The sequence below is a fragment of the Crocodylus porosus genome, unplaced genomic scaffold, assembly GCF_001723895.1.
Source record: "Crocodylus porosus isolate Cpor-Errol unplaced genomic scaffold, CroPor_comp1, whole genome shotgun sequence".
In the NCBI taxonomy this organism is placed as follows: domain Eukaryota; kingdom Metazoa; phylum Chordata; order Crocodylia; family Crocodylidae; genus Crocodylus; species Crocodylus porosus.
In genome coordinates this window covers 11,189,557-11,217,179 of record NW_017728906.1, presented here as the reverse complement: position 1 = coordinate 11,217,179, position 27,623 = coordinate 11,189,557, and the positions used below count along the sequence as shown (strand labels likewise).

At 42.3% G+C, this 27,623-nt stretch overlaps 1 protein-coding gene across 1 annotated transcript in view; it reads right to left on the bottom strand.

Annotated features, from left to right (window-relative positions):
• ARL6 (ADP ribosylation factor like GTPase 6) overlaps positions 1–27,174 on the bottom strand; it is a 32,991-nt gene extending 5,817 nt beyond the window's left edge. The window contains exons 1-7 of the mRNA XM_019528674.1: positions 27,104–27,174; positions 19,219–19,359; positions 14,628–14,689; positions 11,910–11,978; positions 8,157–8,251; positions 4,834–4,963; positions 2,801–2,856 (exon numbers count right to left, since the gene is read on the bottom strand). Of these exons, the coding sequence (XP_019384219.1) occupies positions 2,801–2,856; positions 4,834–4,963; positions 8,157–8,251; positions 11,910–11,978; positions 14,628–14,689; positions 19,219–19,341 (535 nt within the window). The 5' untranslated portion in view covers positions 19,342–19,359; positions 27,104–27,174. The remainder of the gene's footprint in view (positions 1–2,800; positions 2,857–4,833; positions 4,964–8,156; positions 8,252–11,909; positions 11,979–14,627; positions 14,690–19,218; positions 19,360–27,103) is intronic.
• Positions 27,175–27,623: the final 449 nt, after the last annotated feature.

The following is a 27,623-nucleotide window of genomic DNA, read 5'->3' as shown; positions in this document are numbered from 1 at the left end:
TGAAGGGGAGGGAAGGGCCCTCCTGTGCTGATGGGATAATTCTCTAACCTCCCCAATCATGCCACTGCCTCCATATCCCCCCCTCCATCCTTAGATAGACCTTGAAACCCCGAATTGGCCCCTCCACCTCCAGATTGCTGCCCTGACACCCCAAGAGCACTGGTGGTACCAGTGAGGCAGGGGTCCCTCTCCCTGCTTGCTCCTAGGCTCCCTGAAGCCTGTGCCACCCCCACACACCTGGATCCAGTGCCCACCAGACCCTGAAGCTGCCTGGCAGCTTCTTGCTGCCCTGACCCAAGTTCTCTCCTTCAGTGGAGGGCTGGGCAGGGGCTGATCCAGGTGCACAGAGGTGGCATGGTCTGCAGGAACTCCAGGAGCAAGCAGGAAAGAGAAACCACTCCACTGGCACTTCTGCCACTCTCATGCTGATCACGATGGTGTAGCAGTAATCTGGGAGAGGAGGGGCTAATGGGGTAGAGAGGGGTCTGTTGGGGTGTCAGGAAAGCAATCTACAGGTGGAAGGGGTGATTTGGGAGTTGGGCAATTTGGCCAGATGCCTGGCAGATCCCCACCCACCTACTCCCTCCTTCCCTCTACCCCTTCCAATTCTGCCCCCACTCACACCTTCCTTATGCCCCCCCCCGCTAGCCCCTTTAGCAGTTTTCTCTCCCTCTCCTTTCACTCTATCCCCATGCACATGCTGCCTGGCTGTTTGCAGCTATTGTTCCAGGGCCACAGAATTCTGGATGAGAGCTAGTCCACCATGGAACAAAGCCACCTGGGAAACATAGAGGACTACAAATTGGTAGTTTTCTCTCATGTGAACACCCAGATGTTAATGTAACTCACGCTACGTAGTCCAGCTTCCTGGTCCGAAGTGGCAAAACTTTAAGATGCTTTAAGGGCACCTAGTACTAGTTTATGAGCCTTAATGTGCGGTCATTCATGTTTAAAGTGCTCTTAACATGACCTGACTGTAATGTGTAATCTCACCCTTAGTTTCTCAAGTGGTTTATTTGAGCCCTTCTTAAACCAACAAGAAGAATATTCAGAAGAATAAAATATTTTAATTAAGCCAGAAAAACATGCAGAAGAAATAGCACACTCAGGGCCAGGTATATTCTGTTCACTTTTTGTTTTTGGAAATTGTCTAGAATTCAAATGGGAAAAGTCATTTTAAAACTCAGGGTTGCTCAGCTTTTTGGCCTGGAATTTATTAAAGGCCCCTCCAGAAGTGCAGGTAGAAGCATGATGAAATCCACGCAATCATGCTTCCTGCCATGCTACATGGGTATAGCAGGAGGTGTGATTGTGGGATCAGGTTATCAGATCCCATCATGCCTTACTGCTGGTGCAGGGGGAGCCAGGGACTGTGATCCCAGGCTCCTCCTGCACTGGTAAGTAGCAAGCTCCCACAGCTGACAGCCCCATCAGATACAGGGTCCCAGCCTCAAGAGCACATGGTGTACCCCCATGGCTGGTAGTCCTGATCAGCTGATGGGCCTCTCATTAAGTCTTATGCTGGTTAATTACATCTTAAATCTAACATGTGACAGGGGCCTAAAATAAATACAAGAAAAGGGCTAAAATGTCTTAAGCTTTCATTTATATAATGGCATGGGACACCCTAGGGTGCGTTTAAGATATACACATTTTATTATTTTTGCTCTTCCCAAATACTGGCAAAAGACGGGCTATTCTATACACACCTAATCCTGATCCTACAGTCAGGACCCTTATTGCCTTCTGGGGGAAGAAGAACTATCCCTAAATGTCATCTAAAACATGGATGTTCAAATTCTAAGCAGCTGAGGACCACACAACCTGCAGGCTGGATCAGTGAGGCCTTCACATGGCCTGCACCAGAGCAAGCCACAGGTTACATGGGAAGCATGCAGCATGGGCATCTCCTGCTGAACCATGTGCCCACATGAGCTGTACTCAATGCTGCTGCACTGAGTACTCACCCATACCTAACCTCACCCTCCAATTCCCATGCTGTGCTGTGTTGCCACCTGGGGTGGTGGTGGGCAGAAGCAGCTCAGGGAGGGAAGGGCAGCCCAGAGACTCTGGCTGCTGTTACAACCAAAAGAAGGGGGGAGCAGCAGCCAGACATGAACCTGGGGGCCACAACTTAATCCCGCTTGGGCCACATGTGGCCCCTGCGTCGCCAGCTGGAAAGCCCTGACCTAAAATGTTGTAATGAGAGAATGATACTGTGATGCAATTTGGAAATAATTAGTGGCAGATGTATTATAACATTGCTCTGCACTATGGGTTCCCACTCTTAAAAGAGTTTTTCACAAATTTTTCAGGCTGTTTATTTACCATTTAAAATGCAAGACACTAAAACATGAGAAAAATGTGAAATATTGGAGCATAACAAAGTAACTGGGAAAATAAATTAAGTTATCATGTGTAATAAACAAGATTCAAGAGCACCTTATATTATTATTGTCAGGAAAACATTTTTAAACCATCCAATACTATTTCCAGTAGTACACATTCAAATCTAGCAATTCTCTTTTGAAGGAAAATGTTTTCTCTAATTTAACATCTGTTTTAAAAAAAAGGAAAGCTCTCTGCCACAATGTTTCCACTGAAGAAAATGGTAACTTAAAAAAAGAAAAACAAAAAAAACAGGGGAAAAGATCTAGTTTAGCAGGTACTCACTGTGTAATTTGATCTGACAGCAGAAATGGACAGAAACAAAGCAAATGAAATAATGAAAGAAAACTTAAAAAATGAAAACAAAAATCTAATAGAAAAGGAAATGAAGTAACAGTGTAATGTGACCTACCTTGGAGCCAATCTACACCTTCCTGTAATCCTTCACCTTTCAGAGCATCACTAGCACTAAAAAGAGGGAAAGTACTGAAAAACACTGGTTTGTATAAAAGTCATCATTACATCTAAAATTTGCAAGCTATGTAATAAATAGCAGAATACCTCTAAAAGCAGCATTAGCCAATGCCAGGCACAATACACTTAAAAACATATTTGGGTTAACTTCCCTGTGTAGGTACAGTGTTCTACAATTCAATAATTTCCTCTTAACTATTCCACCTCAAAACAGAGGAATTATTCCAGAATATGATCACAGGTAGGCTGTGGATGATATTAGAGGGGAGTTATCTAAAATAGATAAATTATACCAGATATCTACAGCCAAATAACTATTCTGGGATAGGTATGTTAGGATATTATCCTCTCCAGACAAGAGGACAGTAAATTAATGCATTTCTGATAATTATTGTAAAAATGATGAAGTTACGTTTCCCCATGCAGCTCCAATATAGAGGGAATGCTGGGGTTGGAAAAGTTGTGCATGCTATAATGGTTTGTGCATGCACATGGTTTCTCAGGAACCATATGGTTAGTGTATAGGTTGTTATATTACCCAGGCTATGCTGGAACTATATAAAACTACCCATAGAATCTAGGAGCCATAGGTAGCTGCTCATCTACCCAGTGCTTCAGAAAGGGGGCACAAAATTATAACAGCACAGAATTCATAAAACCATCTTCAGTGGAATTTGGCAAATGGTCAGAATTATTTTTGATTTCATGAAAACTTCAAAAATAGAGGAGAGCTAACAATACGTGACGCAGAGGTATATTTTTAAATATGCACAGTAATTATTAAATTCATAAGGCAAAATTATTTTCTGGTGAAGTACTGAGGAGAAAGTATTAAAGAGCATTCACAAATCACAATGAAGATTTATTGAAAGTTGCAGCTTTAAAGTAAAGAAAAGAAACAAGAAAAAGTGAATAGCTGTCCGTTTCACACAGTGAGAAACAAAAGCAATTTCATTTCCTTCTGACAAGATCTGGGCATCAGATTTTTGTCCTTTGCAAAAAAACCTCTCCAGATATTATATAATATAGTAAACCAAAACTCAGTAACTGAATATGCTCATGGCTAAAGTTACAAATACAGTAGAATTTTAAAATAAATAATCTGAAAATATGTTCTTTGAACTGTTTTTGTTATACTGCTTATTTATAGTGTGAAACTTTTGGTAGAGTAGAAGAAATGGTGGTACTTCTTAAAACTCTCATGGATTTAACTGAAGGTTAGGTTCAGTGAATACCAAGTTCAATATCCATCTCTTGTAACTGCTATGAATAAGTGGGAAACTATTCTTTGTTAAAAAAGGTTAAGATGATCATTTTCTAAATAATTTAGGCCTTAATTTAAAGAAAAGCTCCTAGCTCTTGCTAGAAAGAAAACTTGCAGAAAATGAACTGATGCAATGTTGTGCACTTTAACCTACACACAAATGGTCCACTTTCTTTTCTGATATCAGTAGTCCGCAAAAGTACCCACAGAGTTTAATTAAATAATATTCTAATCAGTTTTGCTGTCAATGTCCTGAATCCCAGGCATAATATCACCAGTGATGTGAATCCCAGCACTATTCCATATCCCAGCAACACTGATTAGAGCTGCTCTGATTAGGACATGGCCCCTAAACCTTGCTTATAGTAACCTTCTCTCCTCCACCCCCAGTCTTTGGTCAATAAATTTCTGGTGACAATTTTCAAGACAAACTTGGTATTTTACAAATTTTTTTTTTTTCTGAGCAAGCATCACACAAAAATACCTGTAACTATTAGCATCTGACACGGTAGGTTGTTGCCTACAAACTTCATGCTTCTCTGAACTAGTTAGTCTCTAAGGTATCACCCTGCTCTGCCTTCTGCCTGTAACTACTAGCAAATACATGACAAAATACAGCATTCTATCAAGCTCATTCTCATTCATATAATAAAGCCATGAAATAGCTGTGAGCAGAAGAATCTGTAGAAAAAACAAATAGTATTTACCAGATATGCCAGGGTTTATCTTTGATGTTTTCTAATGATAACAACTGTGAGACTTTCACAGATGATACCGCATCCCTGAGGTCCATTTTGTTGGCAAAGAACAGAATAGGTATTCGACGATGTTTAATATCTAGACACAAAGAAAAGTGGAATACCATGACATTTTGTAAGACTCAATCTCTGCAATTAATGAAATGTAAACACTGGATACATTGGTTACCTTGTAACTGGGGTTCTTTGAAGATTGTATCCTACCAACATGCACACTGTTGGGTCATGTGGCCTCAGGTGCATGCTTCAGGAATGCTCACAACTTTCTAGTAACTTTTGGAACCCTCCCCAATTCACACATATATTTAAGGCTGTAGACATAAATTCTTGATGAAGCACAGAATAGATGTGTTTCAAGTCAGAGCTTCCAAACACCACACCGTCACTCTTTAGTGATGGACTAGGTATATAAAAAGCCACAAAAACTGAACAGAGTTCACAGGGCCTGCAACTTTACGTGAGTTAGGATAGGGTAAGCTATACTCAATTTTCCTGGAGAATGCCCATTACTTTCTTTAAAGCATATAAAATAGTAAAAATACAGTCTCCAGGTATCTTCACATCCCTCCTCTGCTTGAACAAGGTCCTTTTTTCCATTAGTTATTCTCAGCTAGCAGCAGGAACCAGTAGACTAAACAAAAGACGGTGCGCTGATAGTCTACTTTGAGAGTTCTGGGCATGCTTACATATATACCAACAAGTGGAGAGATAGATGCAAACTAGTAAGCCTATGCACTGAATCCATTATAATGTCCAAACTCTCTGACTACTTGTGATTACTAAGTAAGTCTCACTAATTAAAAAAGGTGCATCATTAATCCTGTCTGTTTTAAGGGCCTAATTGACTAAAACAAATGGATACTAGTGAGTCTAGGAACAGGATGCCTCTCGTCATGCCAGGGAAAAGAATGAACTAATGAAGTCTACATCTGAATGTATCTTGATAAAGAAAAGCTACTTTTCTTCAATAACATAAATTGTAATGAACAATATAGTTTATCCTTAAAATTCCAGGATGGGAGAAACGAACATTAAGATTTGAGTTTTTCAAAGAAGTGACCACATAGGAGGAATGATCAGCGCTTTATCCATTAAAACGGTCACTTAAAATGTAACAGTCTCTTTTGCTGACAAGCTAGTCTGTAATTCTGAAATAGCATGAATTTGGGCTTCCCTCTTATTTAAACCTAACTCTTTAACCTTTCTTTGTAGTGGCTGAAGACTACGTTCCCTTACTACTTCTCACATTCAGAAATCACAACGGGTCACTGAAAAGCTAACACCTATTAAAAGTGTATATTTGGGACCTATATTTTCCTCTGATGTGCTCTACCTATAAACTTAATTAAAATAATTTTTTATTTTCAGCTAAACAGTCAGGAACTGCAAAAGCTAAAGTTCCTATAGCAATATAAAGTTATTCATGCTGTCCATGTATAGCACTCCATGGAGACATTAAAGAAATATAGGTATTAGTAGACTACATGCAAACAAAATGGCCAAGCTATAACATGACTACAGGAATTTTAGAACAGTTTCCTACTTTCAGTTTTTTATCTCTTAATTTGTACTCATAAATGAAAGAAGTACACCTGTAATTTAATACTATTGTCTACCACACACACAGAGTAGGTATCAATGTCCAGTTATTTTTTCCCCCCAAAGTTAGTTATGGATGCTCTCATTGTGGAAGCATTTATATACCAAGTTTTAAGAATTCAGCTATTTAAGTCATGTGAAGTCAGCAGGGGTGGAGGGAAGGTTTCTTTTTTTTTAAATAGAAAAAGTGTTTTTCTAACCTGCACAGAATTTAGATGTTGGAAAGAATTTTTTCCAGTCTTTCCACTTTTGTCAGAGAACAAACATAGAAAATGTCAGCCTGGGGTGATTTTTCAGAAAGTTATGAATATGAGAAAAACAGGGTTTGAAATCGTTTTGCAACCTTTGCTTATAATCTACAGTACTAGTTTTTATTTTAATGCTGCTACACAGATGCTTCTAGAAAGATGGAGAAGACTTCCCCAAATATCTAAATATTGGAGCTACCAGTTGATGATACCGTTTCTGTTATATTTGGAAGCAGCAGTACCTTCCTTCTTGCTCCTCCTTATGGACTGACTTTGGATAAGGACCCTGAAATTCGTAAAAACTTGAAGGTATTGTAGAAGCATGTATGGGAGGGCAAGTGACCCAAGAATGGATATCTGTGCAAGATAATAACCTTTAGAGAACATCAAGCATTCTAACTGCTGAAGAATGTTTAAATGAATAAATTAATTAAATGATGAAATGAATCATTAAATGATTAAAATACAGTTGAGAATAAAGAAAATACCTACTATTTGTATTTTGTATTACCCAATTATAATTTGTATTTCTATATATGCTTTAATTTCTAAAACAAACACAGCTACTATTGTTTCAAAGAACACAGCATTTAACACAACACATCACTTAATAGCAACACATCTGGGAAAATATACTGGGAAACACAAACTTAATGCCTATTTCAAAGTGCAACCTTACAAATAATCACAATTTTTTCCCTTCTACCCACCCAGCATAGACTTCTAAAAGTATGGCATCATTTAGTGGAGATTACATCTAGCTGCAATTATATAAGTATTTTCCATTTTTTTTCTCAGAGACCAATGCAAGATCTCTGAGGTTTGGCACAGACGTTTATAGGATCATAGGAAACCAAGAGTGGAAGGGACCTCATGAGGTCACCTAGTCCACTCCCCTGGTCAGGGCAGCATCATCCTCAACATCCCAGTAAAGCTTCTGTCTAACCTGCTCTTGCAAATTTCCAGGGATGGAACAACTTATCTAGGTAGCCTGTTCCAATGTTTAACCACCCTCATAGTCAGAAAGTTCTTAGTCAACTAACCAGGAAAAGGTTACATTGAACAATTTATGGTTTTAATAGAAAAAATTTCCATAAATGGAGACCGGCACTGTCTGTGTGCTATCTATGGAGTCAAAGTTTCTGTAAGTATCAAGATTTATTGCTCTTCAAAACAAATACATACTTAAGCTTCACACTGAACAATACAAGCCCAATCCAAAAACTACTGAGGTCAACAGGAGTCTGACCAGGTTCTAAATATCTGTTGTCCAACAAATACTACCACTTTTTCTCTAGTTCCTATCAGTGACTAAAATGGAAGATGACTTAATCAAAACACAAAATGCTATGTTAAGAAGGGTTTTCTTAAGTATAAAATAATACAGTATAACAAGGAGACAACAGGGAAAATAAATCTCCCTACCTGGATGATTCAGGAGGGTGTCAAGTTCTTCTTTGGCCACAACCATTCTTAATTTGTCACTGCTATCAATGACAAAGATAATTGCCTGGCCTTCTCTGCATAACGTAAAAGCAAAAAAAGCAAATTACAGGCTCTCTCAGACTAACAAAAGGTTTTCAGAAGAACAAATACATTGCTTATTTGCCTTCAGTCTTATATTCACTCTGCTTCCACACAGAAGCTAAGATTTTTACTATCAAACCTCTGAGTTCAGCCCATTACCTTTCAACTGAATAACAAAGAGACAGAGGCTCCTGTTGCTTGAAGGAAGAAGCAACAGAAGGGATATCTCCAGGTGAGGGGGATACTGCATACAGACTGGCTCCCTGGGTGTAGGCACCCATGGGACCATAGAATAAGAATGCCTACTGCAAGACTAGCAGCTCAGCAGTAAGACAACAGAGCAAAACTCTGCCTGAGCAACAAAAGCACTGCTATGGCAGGGTAGCAAAGGTAAGCAGCCCTGGGATTGGCCTTTGGTACAGGATGAGAATATAATTTCCAGCCACAGAAACATGTCATAACCAAGATGAGGTCCAGTCTATCTGGACTGTTCAGAAAAGCTTAAGTTTTCTATTGAAACATAGCATAAATGGCAATGCAGTCAAATTGGATGTCAGCATGGAGATGGAAAACTGCCTTGAAAAATTATGTTTAAGTTTACTTGCTTATGTAGAACAAACTTGTTGAAGAGGGTTCATTCCTTTCCATTCAAGAGTGCCAGAACCTGGCTTATCCAGAGACAGTTTAAAATTTGTGCATAAGCAAAGTCACTAGGAATACTGAGTACCTAATTTTTTACCTACTTATCTTTTACTTCAAATTAGGTAAACACATTTTGGCAAGTGATACCAATCTAATTACGATATACACAGACTAAAATCAGCTACCGACTTAAGCTTTAATATAGAATTATCTTTATTTAAACACAATAAAAACACATAACACCATATATTAATGAATTCACTTAAATCTGTACAAGAAACCCTTTTAAATCTTTTTGCATTACAGTTAAAATTCACTGCAATTTTTTCTCATTATTTTACATTTCCCTAAGAGTCAGTTACCAATGTTTTTTTTACCTCTTTCTCTCTACATTAAAGTAATTATTATTTAGTTTTATATGCCATCCTTTCCAAAAGAGGCTCAGGGCAAAAATGTATATAAATAGAAGAAAATTTGAAAAAAAGAGTACAACAGTGCTGCAATCTATGACCAACTACCACCACCATTAAAAATAGTGGGGACTCTGTCCAAATTTCAACTGCAAAAATTTGCCCAGTTTCTTTTTTAAGGTACTGTATGAAACCTGACTAAACAGTAGAGAGATGCTGTATAATGTTCTAGGAAATCTAAAACCACTAAAACAGTTATTAGCAATGACTCTATATGAAATTAGAGTCCTAGTACCTATTTAAGGAAATAAGGAAATAAAAGTCTGTTAAATCAGATTTACATTACTAACTGGTACATTATTAAATCAGATTTCAAAGTTTGCCTAAAAAAGTTTAGAAGACATCTTGAGGGAGAGCTGTATATGAAGTAAGCAAAAAACTACAAGTTTCAAATACTTTGAAGTACCTACTTCCTGTGCAATTTAAGATTAGCCTCCCTTATATTTAACTCTGAAAGGATAGTAAAAAGCATTCTTGCTTAACTTTACAAGTCTAAATAGGATATGGTATTGTATTTTCTTCAAACAATTTTTAACTGGACTGACAGCCTATATGGACAAAAGCAGTGCCCTGGTTGTACAGAAACTGGATATTAGAGAGCCTTAGAGGATCAGCAATGCTGCTCAGAAACAGCACTGTTGATTTTTCAGTTGTTTTTTCTGCTCAGCAGGGATAACTGGCACACCAGCAGCAATACATGTAGGTGCCTCTACTACTTCAGGTCCAGGGGGTAGTACGCATGCTGCAGCACAGCAGTGCCTAGAACATTAAGTCAGCAGCATAGCTTTTGAAAACTGCTGACATTATAGCACCACACTCTGTCACATAAGAATACATCACTGCATTCAAGACTGACATCAATGCGAACCTCCTGCAAAATACTGATTAATGAAATCTGGCATCCAATTCCCATTAAGTTCCTTTGCAAATCTAGGCCTGAAACTTTTAGAAAACTCCCACATGCATGACAATATCACAAACTGCCAATTTTGTGTGTGTGTGGATAAAACTCTCTGAATTAATTCCTAATTTTAAAAAAAGTATGTTTCTATCAAAGCCTATCAATGAAGATATAAAATGTAAGTCCTTAAAATACGGAATGCAGGTTACTGTTTTCTTGCTGTCAATTGGACATGCTAAGAATATGAATAATGAGGACAGAGAGAAGTTTAGGAGCTGGAAAGAAATACAAATTGCTTCAAATTTTGCCATCAGCAAGAGATAAAATAGAAAGTGCCAAAAAAACAACAGCAGTATCTGATAAAGTGCACTGATTTTCTCCAAACCAAATGGAAGAAAAGGTACCAAATTTGATCATATTTCTGATTATAAAGACACCTCATTCTGTGAAGCTTCACATTACACTGGTCTACAAAATAGCTGCAGTAAGTCAATATATTCCAGGTTTACCTAGCTTCAAAATGTCCACATACCGAAGGTCAAGAAATGATATTTCCTAATCTCTACCTCAAGTTTTCTAACTTTTAAATAAGGTATTTATGTTGTATAGTTTCTATGTTGCTGTCACTGAGTTGCTGGCAAGCATACTAGCATCACCTCAAATCTCTGTATTTTTTTTTATTTTCTACACCCATACAGTGTCCCATTTTTATCACTGTAAGTGAAATGCAATTTGAATTATTTATAGTAACAAACCAGTATAAACCTACACCAACTATTATGTTTAATCAGAAACATATAGGTAGAAAAAGTAGGTTTCAAGTCTCAGTGTAAGAACACTTAATAAGTCTATAACTATGATAAAATACTGGAAGACTCCAAGCCAATTATTTCAAACCTGTAGTTTGGGAAAAATATTTTAAGTCACACTAATAACATCACAACCACACTACTTAATGTCTCATTTAAGCATCTTACAATGCCACTGATATTAGCTTTAGGACTGATAATCCAAGACTACCTTAAGACCAACATCCTGTTTTTACTTTTCATATGGCATATCCCATACAGCAAAGAGCAGCACAGCATAGAGATAGCTCATTTATAGTAAAATTGGGTACCTCAAATATCAGAAGCAGGCTAGCCAACAGCATCAAAGGTGCGCACAGGCCAATTTACCCTGCAAGTAAAGGGAACTGACATCCAATTTGCACAGAAATAAAGGATAAAGTTGGCCCCTGTGGAAACTTCATGGCTAGACTACTTCTGGCACCTAAACTACTTGGGTATCTCCATGTGATACTGCTTACTATAATGCAGACATAATAGAGTCTAAGATCAGAAGGGGCCATTGTGAACATCTTGTCTGACTTCCTGGATAAATACAGCCTATAACACTTCCTTGAATTAATTCCTGCTCAAACCACACCTTTGAGAAAAAGACCTAGACTTCATTTTTTTAAATGTCTAATTTCAGACAATCTGCTACAACCCCTGTTATGTTGTGCAACTTATTTCTAGCCTGAATTTGTCTAGCTTTAAATTTTAGGTACTTGGTCTTGTTATGCTTTTCTCTAAATCTTTTATGTATTTAGCTAAAATAAACAGTAATGTTTTAAACTCAATAATGTGTACTTACTTGTAGTAATGTTCCCATAGGTTTCTGTACCTGCCTTGACCTGACATGTCAAACACTGTGAAAGACAAACTGCAAAGGGAGAAAGAATGTGAGGCAAAGCAACAACAGGAAAAATATGTATTTTCCTATGACACTTAAATAGAAGTCAATTTAAGCCCTAGCCATTTAAGGAAAAAACAAAAGTAACTTTAGTACATCTGTCTTCTTTCTCCCCCTGTCATTTTTGTAGCTTTTTGATTTATTGTCTTCTGTTTAAAGATGGTTCTCTTTCCACTTTTGCATTATTTATGAAAGAACAAAGTAAGCCTAAAAGACAGAATAATAAACTTTCTTCAGTCTCATTTAAATCAGACTTCAGTCTCTTGATGTCACTTTTAATACTTAGTATACTTAGAAAACTGGGAGAACATTAAAAATCACCCTTCCATCTAGAAGCAGCACATGTACAGAATTCTGTCCTTGAATGTGCACAGGTGGCTTCCAACAGGCAGAACTGCTTCTTTAAAAAAGCACCCTAACAATACAAAATTTCAGTTAAAAAACTTTAGCTTAACTAGGCTTCCCCAACTGGCAAAAGAAACAAGTGGCCAACTGTAGCTTTAGGGCACTTGTACATGTCACAAATATTGGCTGTTTTTGCACTTTAATTGCATCACTTTGTATACATGACGGTTTTTTATGATTTAAATGAGTTTGCTACATTGCAGACTAATTCATCTGCATCTGCATGTAGTTTAGTTTGCAACGTTGCAGGCTTTGACAGCTTGCCCCCCACCCTCCCCCCCCGCTGCGGGAGAGGCGTGCTGAAGGCAGAAGCAGTGAGGGGCCCACTCCTTTTTTTTTCCCCCCCTCCCTATGAAGACTAACCACACCTGCCAGTGGGCCAAGTGACCCATGAGCTGCAGAGAGCCCATGTCCTTTCTTCCACAGAAGTGGCACCCCTGGGGCCACCCAGACAGGCTGCTAGTGGGCAGCTGCTGCCCACCTCAGGCTCGGGGAATAGTTGGATCCAGCAGGTGCTGCCTGTGACCTGGGGCAGCACCTGTGCAGCTAGCACCCTGCCCAGGAGGCACTGCGAGGCACACTGCAGAGGGAAGGACTGGGCCAGTCACTGTACAGTCCAGTGACAAGCTTGCGCAAGCAAGCTCTGCTGAGGGAAATAAAAAAGTGGTGAGGGGCCTGATCCTTTTTTATTTTCCCCTGTGGAGCCTGTCCACCTCTCCTGCAGCTTGCGGGGTGAGCTATGGATGGGTCCTGAGCTGTGGGGGGCCCCAGATCTTCCCTCCATGGTGACAGCACCCCCTGGATAGCATCCGCTTGCTAGCATCCCATCCAGGTGACCCCAGGGGATGTTGCTGACACAGATGAAATGACTGGGGCCCCTCGCAGCTCAGAAGCCACTTGACCCACTGGCAGCTTGCACCCCCTTCTCCCTTCTGCCCTGGCTGCAAGAGAGGTAGGCAGGCTCCACAGGGGAGAAAAAAAAGGGGGGGGGGCATTAGGCCCTTCAGCATAACAGTGACAGAAGTCCCTAAATTGAAATGGTGGGTTTTTAATCACTGCCTTAAGCTGTATTCCAAATAATAAATATAGTAACTCCACTTACAAAATCTGTGATCCACTTATGGCATCAAACAATACAAATATAAATACAAATATAAATGAATTTGTGCATAAGGAAATCCAGAATTGCTCCCTGTGTGAAAACTTTTATATTACACATGGGTATCCACCCAAGAAGCTATTTTAAATCCACACTTCACCTTATTCATTATTTTGATATGGATTCATATTTCCTGAATTAAGAGAGCTTTTAAAGACCTTTTTAAAAACTTTGTATTGTGTAGGAAAATTAATGGTGAATCTACTCCCTTGTTAATTAACTCAACATGCAGAATAACAGCAACAACCACAGCACAGTGACAGCCTACTTTGTAGCCAGGTTACCCAAACCATTAAGCAGGTCAACAACTATGAGTACAAGAACTCAGCTTCTTAAAAATATACATTTACATGAGCCCAAAAGCAAGAAACTTGTTAATTGTATACAAATTCTCCATCTATTTGGGTGCACAGCTTGATTTGAAGACTGCCTGCATCCCTTTAAGAAATACTATGAAGGTCATGAGAGCTAGTTGTTTGTGAATTTTATATAATCTTTCAAGTTCTTAGCACATACAAGTGGGGCAATTTCTCTTCTACCTCATATTTAATTTAACCAATCATTTCCTCTTCTTTTTCCTGACCTTAATCCATGCCATCTTCATGTTACCAAGGCTGCAGCCACCCTTTTCCAGTTAAGGAGATTAGATTGCAATCTCTTCAGAGTATCTCAGTGATATAGTTCTTAACTGAGTACAGGTTCATGTTCAGTGATCTGAGACATGCCTTTCCCTAGGGCTACACATGCAGGGCTGGTAGGATTCCCCGTTCTATTCATTCTAGAAGTGGAAGATGAAGAATCAAAGCCAAGTTTCTCAAGCAAGCAGTATTTCAAATCTATCATCTTACACAAGCAGTAGTACCATTTACAGAATGTTTCAACACTGGTGGCCTGGTCTCAATCTAGGCTCTACAATAATACGAACAATTGAATCATGACACTTCACTGTGTCATCGCATAATATCTTGGTTCAATATATTTCTCTTAAAAATAACTGACTGTGTACTATAGTGTTACTTATTATATCAAGCAACTGAAAAAAATAATGCTGATACCTGGATGTCTTGAATTTCTCTATGCTGAATCCTATTGTTGGAACTATGTCTTGAGTTTGAGCCTTCAAAAGAAAAAATGTTTTAAAATAAACTCATGTTAATTTAGAAACATATAATTACTGAAATACAACCTCCTTCTAAGTTACCTATATCCCCCAAATTCTGATGCATTACATCATATTCAGGATCAATCCAGGAGCACAAAAAACATTCTGGCTCGACAGTGTGGGTACTTAAAAGAAATTATGAGGAAGGTACAATATTTATCTTAAGATGAGGATTTTCTAGCAAAACAATGAATACTTGTATTAGCTGTGAACTGAGGAAGCAGAGTTAGGGAAACTTCTGCTTTAATACCAAATTCCTTTCCTTTAGTTTTAACAGCATAACTTTCTTTAACATACATGCTGAGCTGTGAGATACACCATTCTCAGAAAAGAATAACTTTCAGGGTTGAGGAGCCATCAATGAGATTATAGCACAAGAAATCCAAGTATTTTTTGCCCTCCAGCAGACATAGTTTCAATGAAAAGAATACCCTGATTAGAGAGCAGTCATTTGCTCTAACTTTCCTTATCATCAGGCTTCAGAAGGAACATATTTGCTGTTGGGAAGCAGCAAGTAGCATTTTTAGGCTATAGATCTTAAGTAGTGCTTCAAAAACAGTACCATGTTTACCAGTGAATCAAAGCCTAAAGGGCTAGCAGGTACCAAAAGGCCTGATTACCAAAAATCAGCAGATAACTTAGCTATCTATACAACTAAAACAGGTATTTTTTAAAGCAGCAGCAATACTGAAGTATGAAAAAGTTCATCCTATTAGGTTGCTAAAGCAGGGGATGGCAACCTATAACCTGCAGAGCCATTTGATGCATCCTATGGATAGGGGGATTGGCAGCCGGGGCCTTCAGCAACAGTGGTTTGGCAACAGTTGTTTTACCCATGCCTCTGCTTTGAAAGGTGGCAGGTACTCTCCCTGTGTTGCAGTGGTGTCCTAGTGCCTGCCTTCCCTCTGACCTGAACTAGGTCACTAGCCTGCGGCCTAAAAATGTTGCAAAACACTGTACTAAAGAACTTGGTGATCTGAAAAAGTAACAGTAATCCCTCTTCAGACTTTCAAGTGGAAATATTGCTGTATTTAATTGAATAGAAGATAAGGTTTTTCTCCTGAAAAGGAGAAAATTAAAATGTCTCTCCAGCAAGGGGAAAAAAATCTCCTCATTTTACAATCTCATACACGGAAACCTCATTAAATACACTGTCTTTTGTTAAACTGGTGTGAAAAGCAGCATGTGCTCAGTAATGGAAATCAACTATGAAGTTGATTAAAATGCAGCCAACACTGTCCATGACTTTAAAACACATGGTCCATATTGGGCAAACATACTGATAGGAACCTATCAAGGATAGTTTAGTGCAGCCTGTCTAAATAAAATCAGTAGTAATGTCTATTGCATTCAGTCCCCCTCAACACCAACTCTTCTTCAAGTCATGGTGAGCCACTACACTGAATACATTTAGACTTCCTCTTCACTCCTGAACCTGAGATGTGCTTTCTTACTCATTTCTAATGATTCCTGTTTCTTAACCAGTCCTAAATGTCTTTCAAGCATCACCAAATTGGGCCCCAAACATTCACCCAAAACTCCTCTGTCACCCCCTCTCTCTGTCCATCACATATGATTAGTGGGGCCCCACCCTCTATGAGGTGAAACCTGACCAGGTTGCCCTGTGCCTAATCTGTATATAAAGTTTTGAAAGATCCCAGAACTCATGACAAGAACACTTTGTTCCAGTCATGAGTTGGTGGAGGGAGTTAACTAGTACGTGGATCCTTTGTCAGGGGGTATCTGGAGTACACACACATGCTGAGCATTGCTGAGGTGTGGGGTGGGTCATCATGGCTGTTGAAATGGTATCGACTCTGCTGGGGCTTAGCCCAATGGTGTATAAAATAAATCATGAGCCTTTGGGCTTTGGGCTAATATCATGTGTAGTGTGAAGAATCAGAGGATAGTTACTCAGGGTGGGCCCCTGCCCACGAGTATGGGTCCGGCAGGAGCAACATTGCCATGCTACAGCTGGAGCTCCTGATCCACCTGAGCTCTCCTTTACCACCTTGCCAGGTGAGGCGGATTGGCAGGAATCGGCGGATGGGCCAATATCCGGGACTGAGCAGAGAGCCAGGGGTAGAGGCAAGTGAAATGGGAAGATGACAAGCAAGTAGGGCAGTTGCCATATCCGGCCCAGAGACTGAAGTCCCCGGGAACGGGGCAAGACACCGATCCAGTCTTGTGGGCTCAGAGGAGTCCTCATAGAAAGGGAAAAGAGAGAGAAAGAGAGAGAGAGAGAGGAAAAGGACACGCTCTCTCTCTCTGCTTGTTTTTTTTTTTTGCGCTGACTAGTTGCTGCGGGCTGCCAATCAAGCTGGTGCGGCGGCAATTAGGAGTGGAAGTGGGAAGACCCCACATTTTTCCTCCCATCCCTGGGCAGCCTGGTTCTGAGGGGAGCTGAATCTGGGAGAAGCACTTCCCTGAGCCTCTGTTTGGAAAGGGGGAACTTAACATGGAGAAGGGAAGTGGGGAATGTCTCTCCTGCCTAATCTGTGATCCTGACTGATCACCGCAGTTTCAATTAGAAAACAAAAAATCCCATTTGCCTGCAGCACCGACAGTCAAGTGCCGAGGAGAAGGCGGGCAGATCAGAAGGGGGTTGTCTCGAGCCCCAACAACCTGGGAGGGAACTTGGCATGGCTAGCGAATTTCTTTTTTTCATTTTTTTTATTTCGTCTTTCGCCAGCACAGAACCTGGTGGTGTGAACCAGCTGTTACTTGCCGTTGGGGTGGGGAAGTCATCACTCCTCCCTTTTCGTTTATACCCTTAAACATCGAAGTCATGGCAGGCAAGAATAGAAAGAGAGAGCCACCCTAAGTACACAAACAGAGGGTCCACACAGGTGGGAGAGAATCGGTGAATGCCAACTGGGCGCAAAGGGACACGCCTGTATCCGGTGACCACCCAACAGTAGTTTGTACTCTACATAAGTAGGTGTCAAAGTGCTACATAAAAGTGTGTTTTTGGGGTAGTTGTGCTAAAAATTAAAACTTTCAAAAAAGGTAATATGCATCAATTCTGAATAATCCAGTATGGCTATATTTATTTTAAGTTCAGTGTTTTCAGTTTTGCTTCTCACTTCCATATGTTCATAGAGAGCCAGGTCTGACAATAAGGGGCTCCAGGAAAAAGAAGTTTGGGGCAGGCAGAGGGCAAGAAGGCTACCTGTTCCCCCCCCTCCCTGGTCCTTCACCCTGAGATTTATTTTCCCTGCAGTAGTAGTGGAAGAGGGTCAAATTCAAGGCATACTTCCAATAATTAGATTCTATACCTGGACAATTAAAACAAGTTTATACATGTTCCATATATAGAATCTAATTACTGGGGAGTAGTTTTATAATCAGGGTCATCTTGTATTACAGCAAATACAGTTAAATTTTTGAGCACCTTATTAAAAAGCACCTAACTTCCTTCACATATACACTAAAATTGATGTTGTTTCTTGACCTGTAAAATATGTTATAAAAAATATGTTTGCTAGCACAATTAGCAGTTCGCCCAAAGGTTCTCATGACTAAGTTATCTTATTTGTACACAAAGTGGAGAAAGTTCAACTTGCTTTAAGGAATGCATCAGAAACAGAAATATAAAATTCAAGGAACTTGCCTGGAAGTAGACGAAGAACAAAACTGTAGTTGATAGTTAAAAGGAACAGTTAAAAAACCCCATCTCTTTCAAGGCTACTTTGCAAGACAGCACCTCAGTTCATTAAAATCCTTCAATGCATGTAAATAAGAAGGCAAGGAATAATATTCTACCACTGACTCACCTCTATAATACCTACAAAACCTGTTGATAATGCATTTCAGAGCATATTGGATTCCATTTCTAAACCACATCAACATGTAATATGTACCCCCCCCCCGTGTCAAACTTTCTCAGTCATACAAGACATTGGTAATGAACTCATATTTTCTTTTAACCAGTAGATAAATGCATTTGATTATTATAGTCCATTCACTGTAAAAATTATTCTGCTTTAATGACACCAAAGTGGTCATTAAGATTTTGCATTTTTTACTATTCACTGGCTATCTCTGTAGCACCAGGAAATATTGTAATTCACAAACACCATGTTTAATAAATATACTTCAGCCAAGTGCTAGTCACAATAAAATGATGCTTCTCCCAAATCATATTAAATCATATAAAGAAAATACTGCTTTTTTTTTTTTTTTTAAAAGATCAGAAGAGTTTCTGTCAGCTCTTTAATCACAGTCAACATAAACCCTTTTTTATCCCCTTCTCTTTGAGGGCATTGGGTATAATTTTTGAATGCTTCCATTTAAACAGATATAATAAAAGTGAGTTTGCAATGTATTTGGATGTATTTCTAACCTTGAAGAGGACTCTTGATTAAACTCTTGATTTCTCCCCATGATTAAACCTAGCATATTATAACATCTAAAAATAATGCATACAAACATTAGGTCTAAAATAGCACTTGGTAAAAGAGATAACAAATCAGGCTACTTACATTTGAAGGTTTAAGCTTATTAATGATAGTTGTTTTGCCACTGTTATCCAACCCAAGACACAAAACGTGAACCACCTTCTTTTTCAGCCCAAGCCATCCTGCTAGTTTATCAAACAACCCCATATTCTGATTCAAATGCACCTGGTTTCAGAAGAAAAGAAAAGGAAACAGCTATTCAAAAGCTGCTACAGGTACTGTAGATCTGGCACAGTGGGTAGGCATATGGGTCAGAAGTCCACAGACTTAAAAGGACAGTAGACAAAAGACACTATAAAAGCAGTGTCACAGAAGGTTTGGTTAACATAAGTAAATAGAGTATAAGCTGATTACAGAAAAGAAGCCTTGCCACAAAAGAAGATTGGCTGCTTCTAACCCTGCCTATACAGCAAAATGTCCTTGATTGACTGGGTAGTAATACTGACATTATACAAAGTGTTTTAGTGACATAAATTGTGACAAGACTGTAATACCTCAGTATCTTCTAAACCATACCAAAAGCAATTATGTGGTATCTGAAACTATCAGTAGTCCAACTAGTCATTGCAGTTCAGATGGTAAAAGTTTCATGTTGTCACATTTACCTTTTCACAAGACTACTGTATGGCTTTTTAGGGATGTACCAATAGAGATTTTTGGAGCTGATACTGATATCTGATTTTTAAGGAGGCATATCAGCTGATGCCGATCTGATTTCCGATATGCAGCCCGGCAGTTTGAAGAACAGTGTCCAGCTGGTACATCTGTTATGAGGGAAGGGGAGGGCTGGGAGGGGAGCTGATTGAGGCCCCCGCAGTGAAGGAGGGACCGGGGCTGGGACAGGCACTGCCCAGCTGGGCCAGGGCTCATCCGGGGGGCATGGGGTGATGGTTCTTGCCACTGCACGCACCCGAGGAGAGCACAGGGGGTGTGTACCATGAATCCGCCCACGGAGAGGCAGGCTGCAGCTGAGAGCTGGGGTGGCGCTGGGCTCTCCTTGGCGAGGGCTGGGCCAGGCTGCACTCAGGGCAGTTGGCAGCAGTGCTGGGAGGAGGGCTACTGCGGGGGAAGATTGCAGCATTAAGAACATTCACTGTAGCCCCCCCAACCCTCCTGCCAGCGTTGCTACCTGCCCCGCCCCAAGCACAGCCCAACCCAGTCCCCACTGGGAAGAGCCCAGTGCAGCCCTGGCCCCTGCCTGCAGTGGCAGCTCCCCCATGCCCTCCCCCCCACCTCCCAGACTAGCCGTGTCTCCGCCCTGTGTCCTGCCCTGGCTGGGCAGCAACTGTCCCAGCCCCAGCCCCACTCCCTCCTTCACTGTGGGGGCCTTGATCTGCCCCCCCATGCCCCTTCCGTCCCCCCACTTCACCACAAAAGATTTTCTCCATGCTGCCAAGTTGTGCTCCTCACCGCCTATGTGCTATGCTGCAGCTACGCACATACACAGCCCATTTATTGGCAACATTAGCAGCCACATCAGGCTGATTTCCGAGGCAGGCAATTTTCTTTATATTGGTGCCAATCTGATATCAGACTGATGTATCAGTGCACTTCCATGGCTATTGATACCCAAACTCTAAATAAAACTATGGCTAGTTAATTCAAACCATAACTGAAATGAGTTATATTGGTATTAACAACTATACATTAGAAACTAATTCACTGTAAACAGCAACTAATTAGGACAGATTTCCCAGACATATAGTCAAACGATATATAATGCTCAAGCATTTGTCATGTGAAAGCAAAATTGCCAGTCATGCCCAGAAACTGTATCACGAAAGGCACTCAGCCCTGGGAGAGAAAATAAGAATTCACAGCAAAAGCCTACAGCATCAGGTTGTACACAACTTGCATAAAAAACTGCATTCTGAAAGCTAAAACCAGGAATAATTTCAATATTTAAGAACTGAAATGCAGTTAATTCAGTCTGCTCCATACGCAAGCGGAGTCATTCAGCCCAGGACCAGGACTTGATGTTCCCATTTCAGGACAGTCACGACCAATTAGGGAGGGGTGGTCACCCTACTTTGCAGGCCAGTAGTCAGACAGCCCTGATTTAAATGACCAAACATGACAAGGGATGGAATAAGTTGAGAAGGAACTAAGGAAAAATCTATTCAAACCTACCAGCTCAACAACCTCTCAAGGCACAATGACCAAGATTAAACACATTTAAAATGTGTTTAGTATCATTAAAAGAAAATTGTGATCATTTAACTAACCACATTAGCTTAAAGTGCTGATGGGAAACAAGAAATTATAAACCAATTCTAAGGCAACTTTCTATTATTATGTAGTGCAAATGAAGCATTCTGCTTCAGAAATTCTAGTAATCTACTGCAGACCCTAGATGTTCAGTAGCTCCAAAATAGTTTAACTTGATGATTTGTAAAGGAAGGGATCTCTCATAACAAAATTAGATGATGACTTGGGGACCTGTCATAGCTGATTAATTTTCAGTTATTTCTCTTCTAACTCCTAATTATTTTGTACAATTAGATTCCTGGATTTTGAATCATGGCTTGTTCTTTGTCAAATAAACTTGACAAGGATACTCTTTTCTAAAACACATTACTTCATTGCCTGCTCTAGAGACCAGCCTATATTCAGAAAGAAGTGGTTAAAGAGAAAACATTTTTAATTAAAATTCCATAATATAATATAATATCATTCATATTTATTCCTTTTAATGCGTTTTGCTGACTTGCAGCAGTTTGGTAATAATAAGAAGGTCCCTTAATTGTTAATAGGATGAATAAAGAAATTAAGTCCTAAAAATGCATACACCTCCCTCAACACCAGAAGTTTAAAAAAAAAAAGTGTTACCAAAAAAACCCTAATATAATGTCAGAGTAACACAGCTGTGCTGTAAAACATTTCTTCAAGTTTTTAACAGCAATATTACCTCAGTCACATTGTGCACATCTGAATGTACAAATTTTTAACATGAACATTAAGTAGGGCACATACTTCACAATGAAACAGGAATATATTGAGTATTTAGAATTCTGCTTCATTAAATGTGGCTCCTCAAATCTATACTTCCATGTGTTCTTTATTGACAGTTTAACCAAGCACCTATCTTATGGCATTTGTTTAATTTTAGTTTATTTTTTATTAAAAAGAAAAATTACCCTTATTACTATTAAGTAATAGTACTTATTACTATTTAAGTTCTAACAACACAATAGTGAATTAGTGGCAATACCATACTAACTGTAGACAGATTTCTGTAAATGTAGGTTAAAAGGGGCAGGTATAAATTCCCAATGGAAAAAGTAGAAAATTAATTCCATTCTGACATAAGAGTTGGTATCAAGCACACACAAGAAAGCAAAAGAAGCATCTCAGCTCAGTTGGGTGCTGGCTATGGTCCAGGAAATCTGCTTCCTCTCAGGGCTTTTTGGATGTGAGGTATGCCTAGCAAGAGAAAATGGTGTAGATTCACTTCCAGAGACTACCTCTGGTTTAAGGCAGGGAAGATACACACCTCTTAAAGACTAAGATAAAAACAGAGCACAAGCTTTCATACTCAAGTTCATTTCACCCACATGGGACAGAAGCTCTTATTTTCCTGGCACTCTACAGAGCCTAGGAGGTGTGAAGACCCTGCCAGGGACTGAGCACAGATGGGGTCTAAGAATACATTTCATTATTTGGTTTGAACCCTTTCAACCCCAAGTGTCCCCTTTATATAACCTAGCTGAAGTAAAGTGCTAGAGATTGGGTGAAACACCTGGAAGATAAGGAAGGAAGAGGGGCTGCCATAATGCATCAGGACAAAAGCAGGCTTCATTGGGATGGTGTAGTTCAGACTCAGCAACCTGTGATCCAGCAGTTGCTGATCAATGGCTGAGTGGGAGCCCGAGGGCCAAAACCCCTCATAGGCTCCCAGTTGGAGAGCGTTGACTTAAAGGTATGGTTACCAGACACAAGACAGCAATGTCCAGAGATCCCACAAAACGCATGCTCTGCTCAGCAAGTTAACAAATGTATTCACCAAACCACAGAAACACAATTTTACTGCTTCCAGTTCTGAAGCTGGCATGTGCAGAACCCTGAAGACATATAAGCACCATACAGACTTTGTCTGCCTTGAACCACTGAGACATACCTGAAGGGGAAAAGTGGATCTGTACAGCGGTTTCTGCTGACAAACTCTGTATTCAATGGTGACTAAGGAACATACGGTGCGTGTACATGTGCAAATAATGCAGGATCAGTTTACTCTAAACTGCCACTACATGTGCAGAGATATGGGAGCAAATTTACTGCTCCTGGCAGCAGTCTGATCTCAGTCCCTGGGGCCCTGCACCAAGCACCTTTCACCACCAGAAGATGAAGGCTCTAGCTGCAGCTGCTTGTGGCCAGCAGCCATCTTCAAAAGTCAACCCCATACATTGCTATCTGGCCAGCCACTTTTCTCAACAGAAGCAGCATGTGGCAACTGTCACTGCAGCCTCTACCACCCAGCCCTGGAAGTGACATCCAGTGCCCTCTTGCCCTGGCTCACTGTGCCATCCCAGGCCTCCTCACCACCACACAGCTGCTGCCCAGACCCCGTCCTGTCACCTGAGCCTTGATGGCATGGAAGGAAAGCCCCCGCTGCCCTACAACCTCTGTTGCCACCTGGAGGGTTACCTGTGGCTGTGCTACATGTCCCTGTCTCCCAGCAGCCACGGAACACATTGCCGCCAGCATCGACACATTCCTGGACATGTGAGAGGCCCACGCCCACCTAGCTGTGGAGGCACAGGCTGCTCAATAAAGTTTTGCACTGTTTCCTGCCTTCCTGTGGGGGAGGGGAACCTGGGGCCAGGGGACTGCAGCCAGGCCTGGTGGGGAGGTGGGACGGGTCAGGGAGGGCCCTCTCTGCATTGCAGGGCTTATGATATGGATGTGGTAGGCATGCCCAGCAGCCTGGGTCAGTCCCTACTGGTGGTGAGGACATGCAGCTCCCAGCAGTGTCCTAGGGTGTAGGGCCATGGCATCCAGCTGCATGGGCAGAGGCCCTTTGCAGGGAGAAGCTAGAGCTGCTGGCAGTGCCATGGTTGCCCTGGCCTTGTGGGTGGGGCTGAGGCCGTGGAGCTGGCAGGGCAAGAGCTGGCCTAGGCTCCCAGATGCTGGGGGTGGGGAACGTAATGGGACGGTCTCCTGGCAGGTCAGGAGGGCCCTCCCACAGTGCCACTTCACCATGGTGAAGCTGGACAGAGAGGAGGCTTGACCAAGCTGCCTGTACTGGAGTAGGTGGCACAGCTGCGGCCAAGGTCCTAGGGAGCAAGGATCTCATCCAGCTGCTGCATAAAGGGCATGGACTTGTGGACAGCCCCCACCTGGCAGCTGTGGTCAGTGACCATGACCCACTGTGCCCACAAGACCTTGACCTTTATGTGACACTGGCATGCCGAGTGGTTGTGCCCGTGCTCTCAAAAGTGGCCTGACAGCCCTTTGTAAGTGTGCATGTTGGATCAACTGCTCCATGCAAACTTGCTGAGGACCTCAGACTTATCCCACAGCACCAAAAGGTCCACAGTCTCTTCCTGGGACCAGGTGGGGCCCTAGGAGGTGGCATGAGCCTTTGGGCTTTGGCCAGGGAGGATGCCAGAATGGCTCCCATAATGGCTTGCTGAGCCTCCCTGTGGCAGTCCTGGTGCTGCCAGGCCTGGCCAGGGGTGTGCAGTGCAGAACAGTGCAGGGGCACAGTGTAGGATAGGCCAGTGCATGGGCCAGGCAGTGCCAAGCACCATATGTAGGGTCAAGGCAGGCTGCTGTGGGTAACCTGGGGCTAGCTGGAGTGGGACCCAGTGGCCACAAGCTGGCTGCAGACGGCCCCAGGTGCTCCCAGGCCTTGCAGGTACCTGCAGCACCCTGTGCAGCTGGATGGGGTAGCCTTGGCAATGTGGTGCTAGGGAGCAGCACTGGGGTGTGGGCAGGCTGCTGCAGCTGCCCTGGGGCCTGTCCTGGGGGACATGGTGGCCAGCAGAGGCCACAGCAAGTGTCCCTGCAGGCTCTTAAGGGCCTGGGGCTGTGGCAGGAATAGAGCCGGCTCAGCCCTGGGGCAGGAGAGGCTTCCAGCCTTGGGGCTGGCCTCCTAGTGGTGAGGCTGACCGGGATTAAATTTGCTCCCGGTCAGCATCTACACATTTGCTACTGCACAATAAGTAACTACAAAAAAAATTGCTACTTGTATTTACAGGTAGTAGATGTACTCACAAGTAGTGCAAACACCTGCACAGTAAGCATCTGCACATGTATACAGTGATGTTTACTGTGCAGTAATTTGTGCTAATCTTGAGTAAAGTATCTCATGTAGATGCGCCCACAGTAAAAGAAACTGTTGTCGTGTAGGACCCCATGACATTTGCCACAGAGTTGGAAGAGCATTAGGTACAGGGCCACTGGATGAGCAAGGGCACTTTCAGGGTCAGATCAAATAATTGCTACCTTACGCCCATGGTAGATGTTATATTTACTGTGTGATTAACATGAGAATTGCATGATAAACAGTAACATGCCAGGAGTTCTTTTTATCATGTGATAAAAAAAAGCAGTTATTTGTTAAATGTGGAACTTCTCTGCATTTTTATTGTGCATCTTACTTAGAAAGTTAACTTTGCCTTTGCCAGAGAATGTTTAAGTGATGTCAGACAAGTTATTTAACTGTACCTTGTTGCAAAACATCACTAACTTCATATGGGAGTTTGGGGCACCAACTTTATTGGCAGAAACAATGAGCACTTACAGCTGCAACTGTAGTTGATGAAACACCTACTTGGACCATAAAACTTGCTACCTAACACTAATTACGTTGCTTTTCCCCACCTGAATTGGCATCTCAGAGCAGGTGCCCCAAATGGGCATTTAAATGACTCTGTGCCTCTAGCACCCATTACCAAGATGGTAATAACCATCACCTCCCTGGGTTATCCTGAGGATAAAAATCATTGTGTGTGAGGTGCTCAGATACTGTGAATAGCACAGAATGAAATTTGACTACGGCAACATTCAAGGTGCTCCCATTAAAGGGAGAACAAACATGGGCACACAAGATGGCGTGGAGGGGGCAGGGGTGGACTCGAGAGAAAACAACAGTCACACGTGCAAAATGAAAAAAAGCGAAGGTAACTGTGGGCCGTATTAACAGGAGTATCCTAGACAAGGCAAGGGAAATGACAGCACCAGTCAGCTTGGCCTCAGCTGAAGGGCCACATTATAACCGCAGGCCCTCTAACATGGAAGAATGCTGTGTAGAAAGTGAAGGATCCATAGGGAAGCAGAAAAGAAAGGATCAAGGGCAAGGGTGGGGAGGGGAGGCAGAGACCTGGGACCAGCTAGTGGGGGGAGTTTAAAGGAGAGGCTGCTGTGGGGGCATCTGTGGCCGTGGAGGTCTGTGGGCATTTGTGTGGGTCTGTGTCTACATAGGCATCTGAGGGTGTCTGTGTGGCAATCTGTGTCTGTGCACACGCATCTGTGTAGTTCTCTGTGGGTGTCTATACAGGGGTCTGTAGAAGTCTGTAGGCACATCAGGTCTGTGGGAACCTGTGTGCGTCTCTGTGGGCATGTCTATGTTTGTGGGTGTTTAGGGCACACCTATGGCCAGGTGGGCAGCTGTGGGGTCTCTGCAGCTGCCGGCATGCGTCTGTGTGGGGCTGCCTGTGGGCGCCTGGGCCTGCGGCCACGTGGGTCTGCGGGCAGCGGCGTACTTGCCCACCCCCCCGGCTGGGCCCGGGCGGTGAGACGGGGGCGGGGAGGCCGTGAGAGAGCAAAGGAGCGGCCAGCGCAGCGCCCTGAGGCCGAGACTCAGCACGGGCGGCGACAGCACCAGCCAACTTCGCACCCGGGCAAGGGCCAGCCCGCAGGAGGAGGGAAACGAACCCTAGCGCGCACCCCCAGGCCTCACACTCACCACACCCGCCGCCGCCAGCGTCGTTACCTAGGAGACTACACCGCTGCCTTGCCTCCAAGCTCCCCCCCTTCCGCTTCCCCGAAGCTGGGTCTTGCAGGCTGTAGCCCCGCCCCCTTCCCCGAAGCTCGCTCTTACAGACCGCAGCCCCGCCTGGGTTTCAAGCCCTGCGCCTGACTAGCTAATCACCACAGAGGCGCCGTGTGCCTGTGCTGCAGGAGCGCCCTCTGGGGCTGGAGCTGGGGCTGGTGCGAAGCTCTGTCTCTGAAGAAGCCTGCTTGCACCCAAAAGCTTGCAAGGAAGAATTTTTCCAACTATTTTAGTTGGTTTCGTAAAAGATACCAGGTTTATCCAAATAACCTTGGCGGCCTCTAAGGCTAGCAGCAGACCCCCTCCTTTGGTCCTGGGCTCCCCCAGCGAGAGGCCAACACTGCTGCCCCACCTGAAGTCCCCACCTGAAGTCCACTTGCCCATGGTGGCTTATTGCAAGCTGCCTGGGTAAAGGACTGTGCCCTTGCCCTTG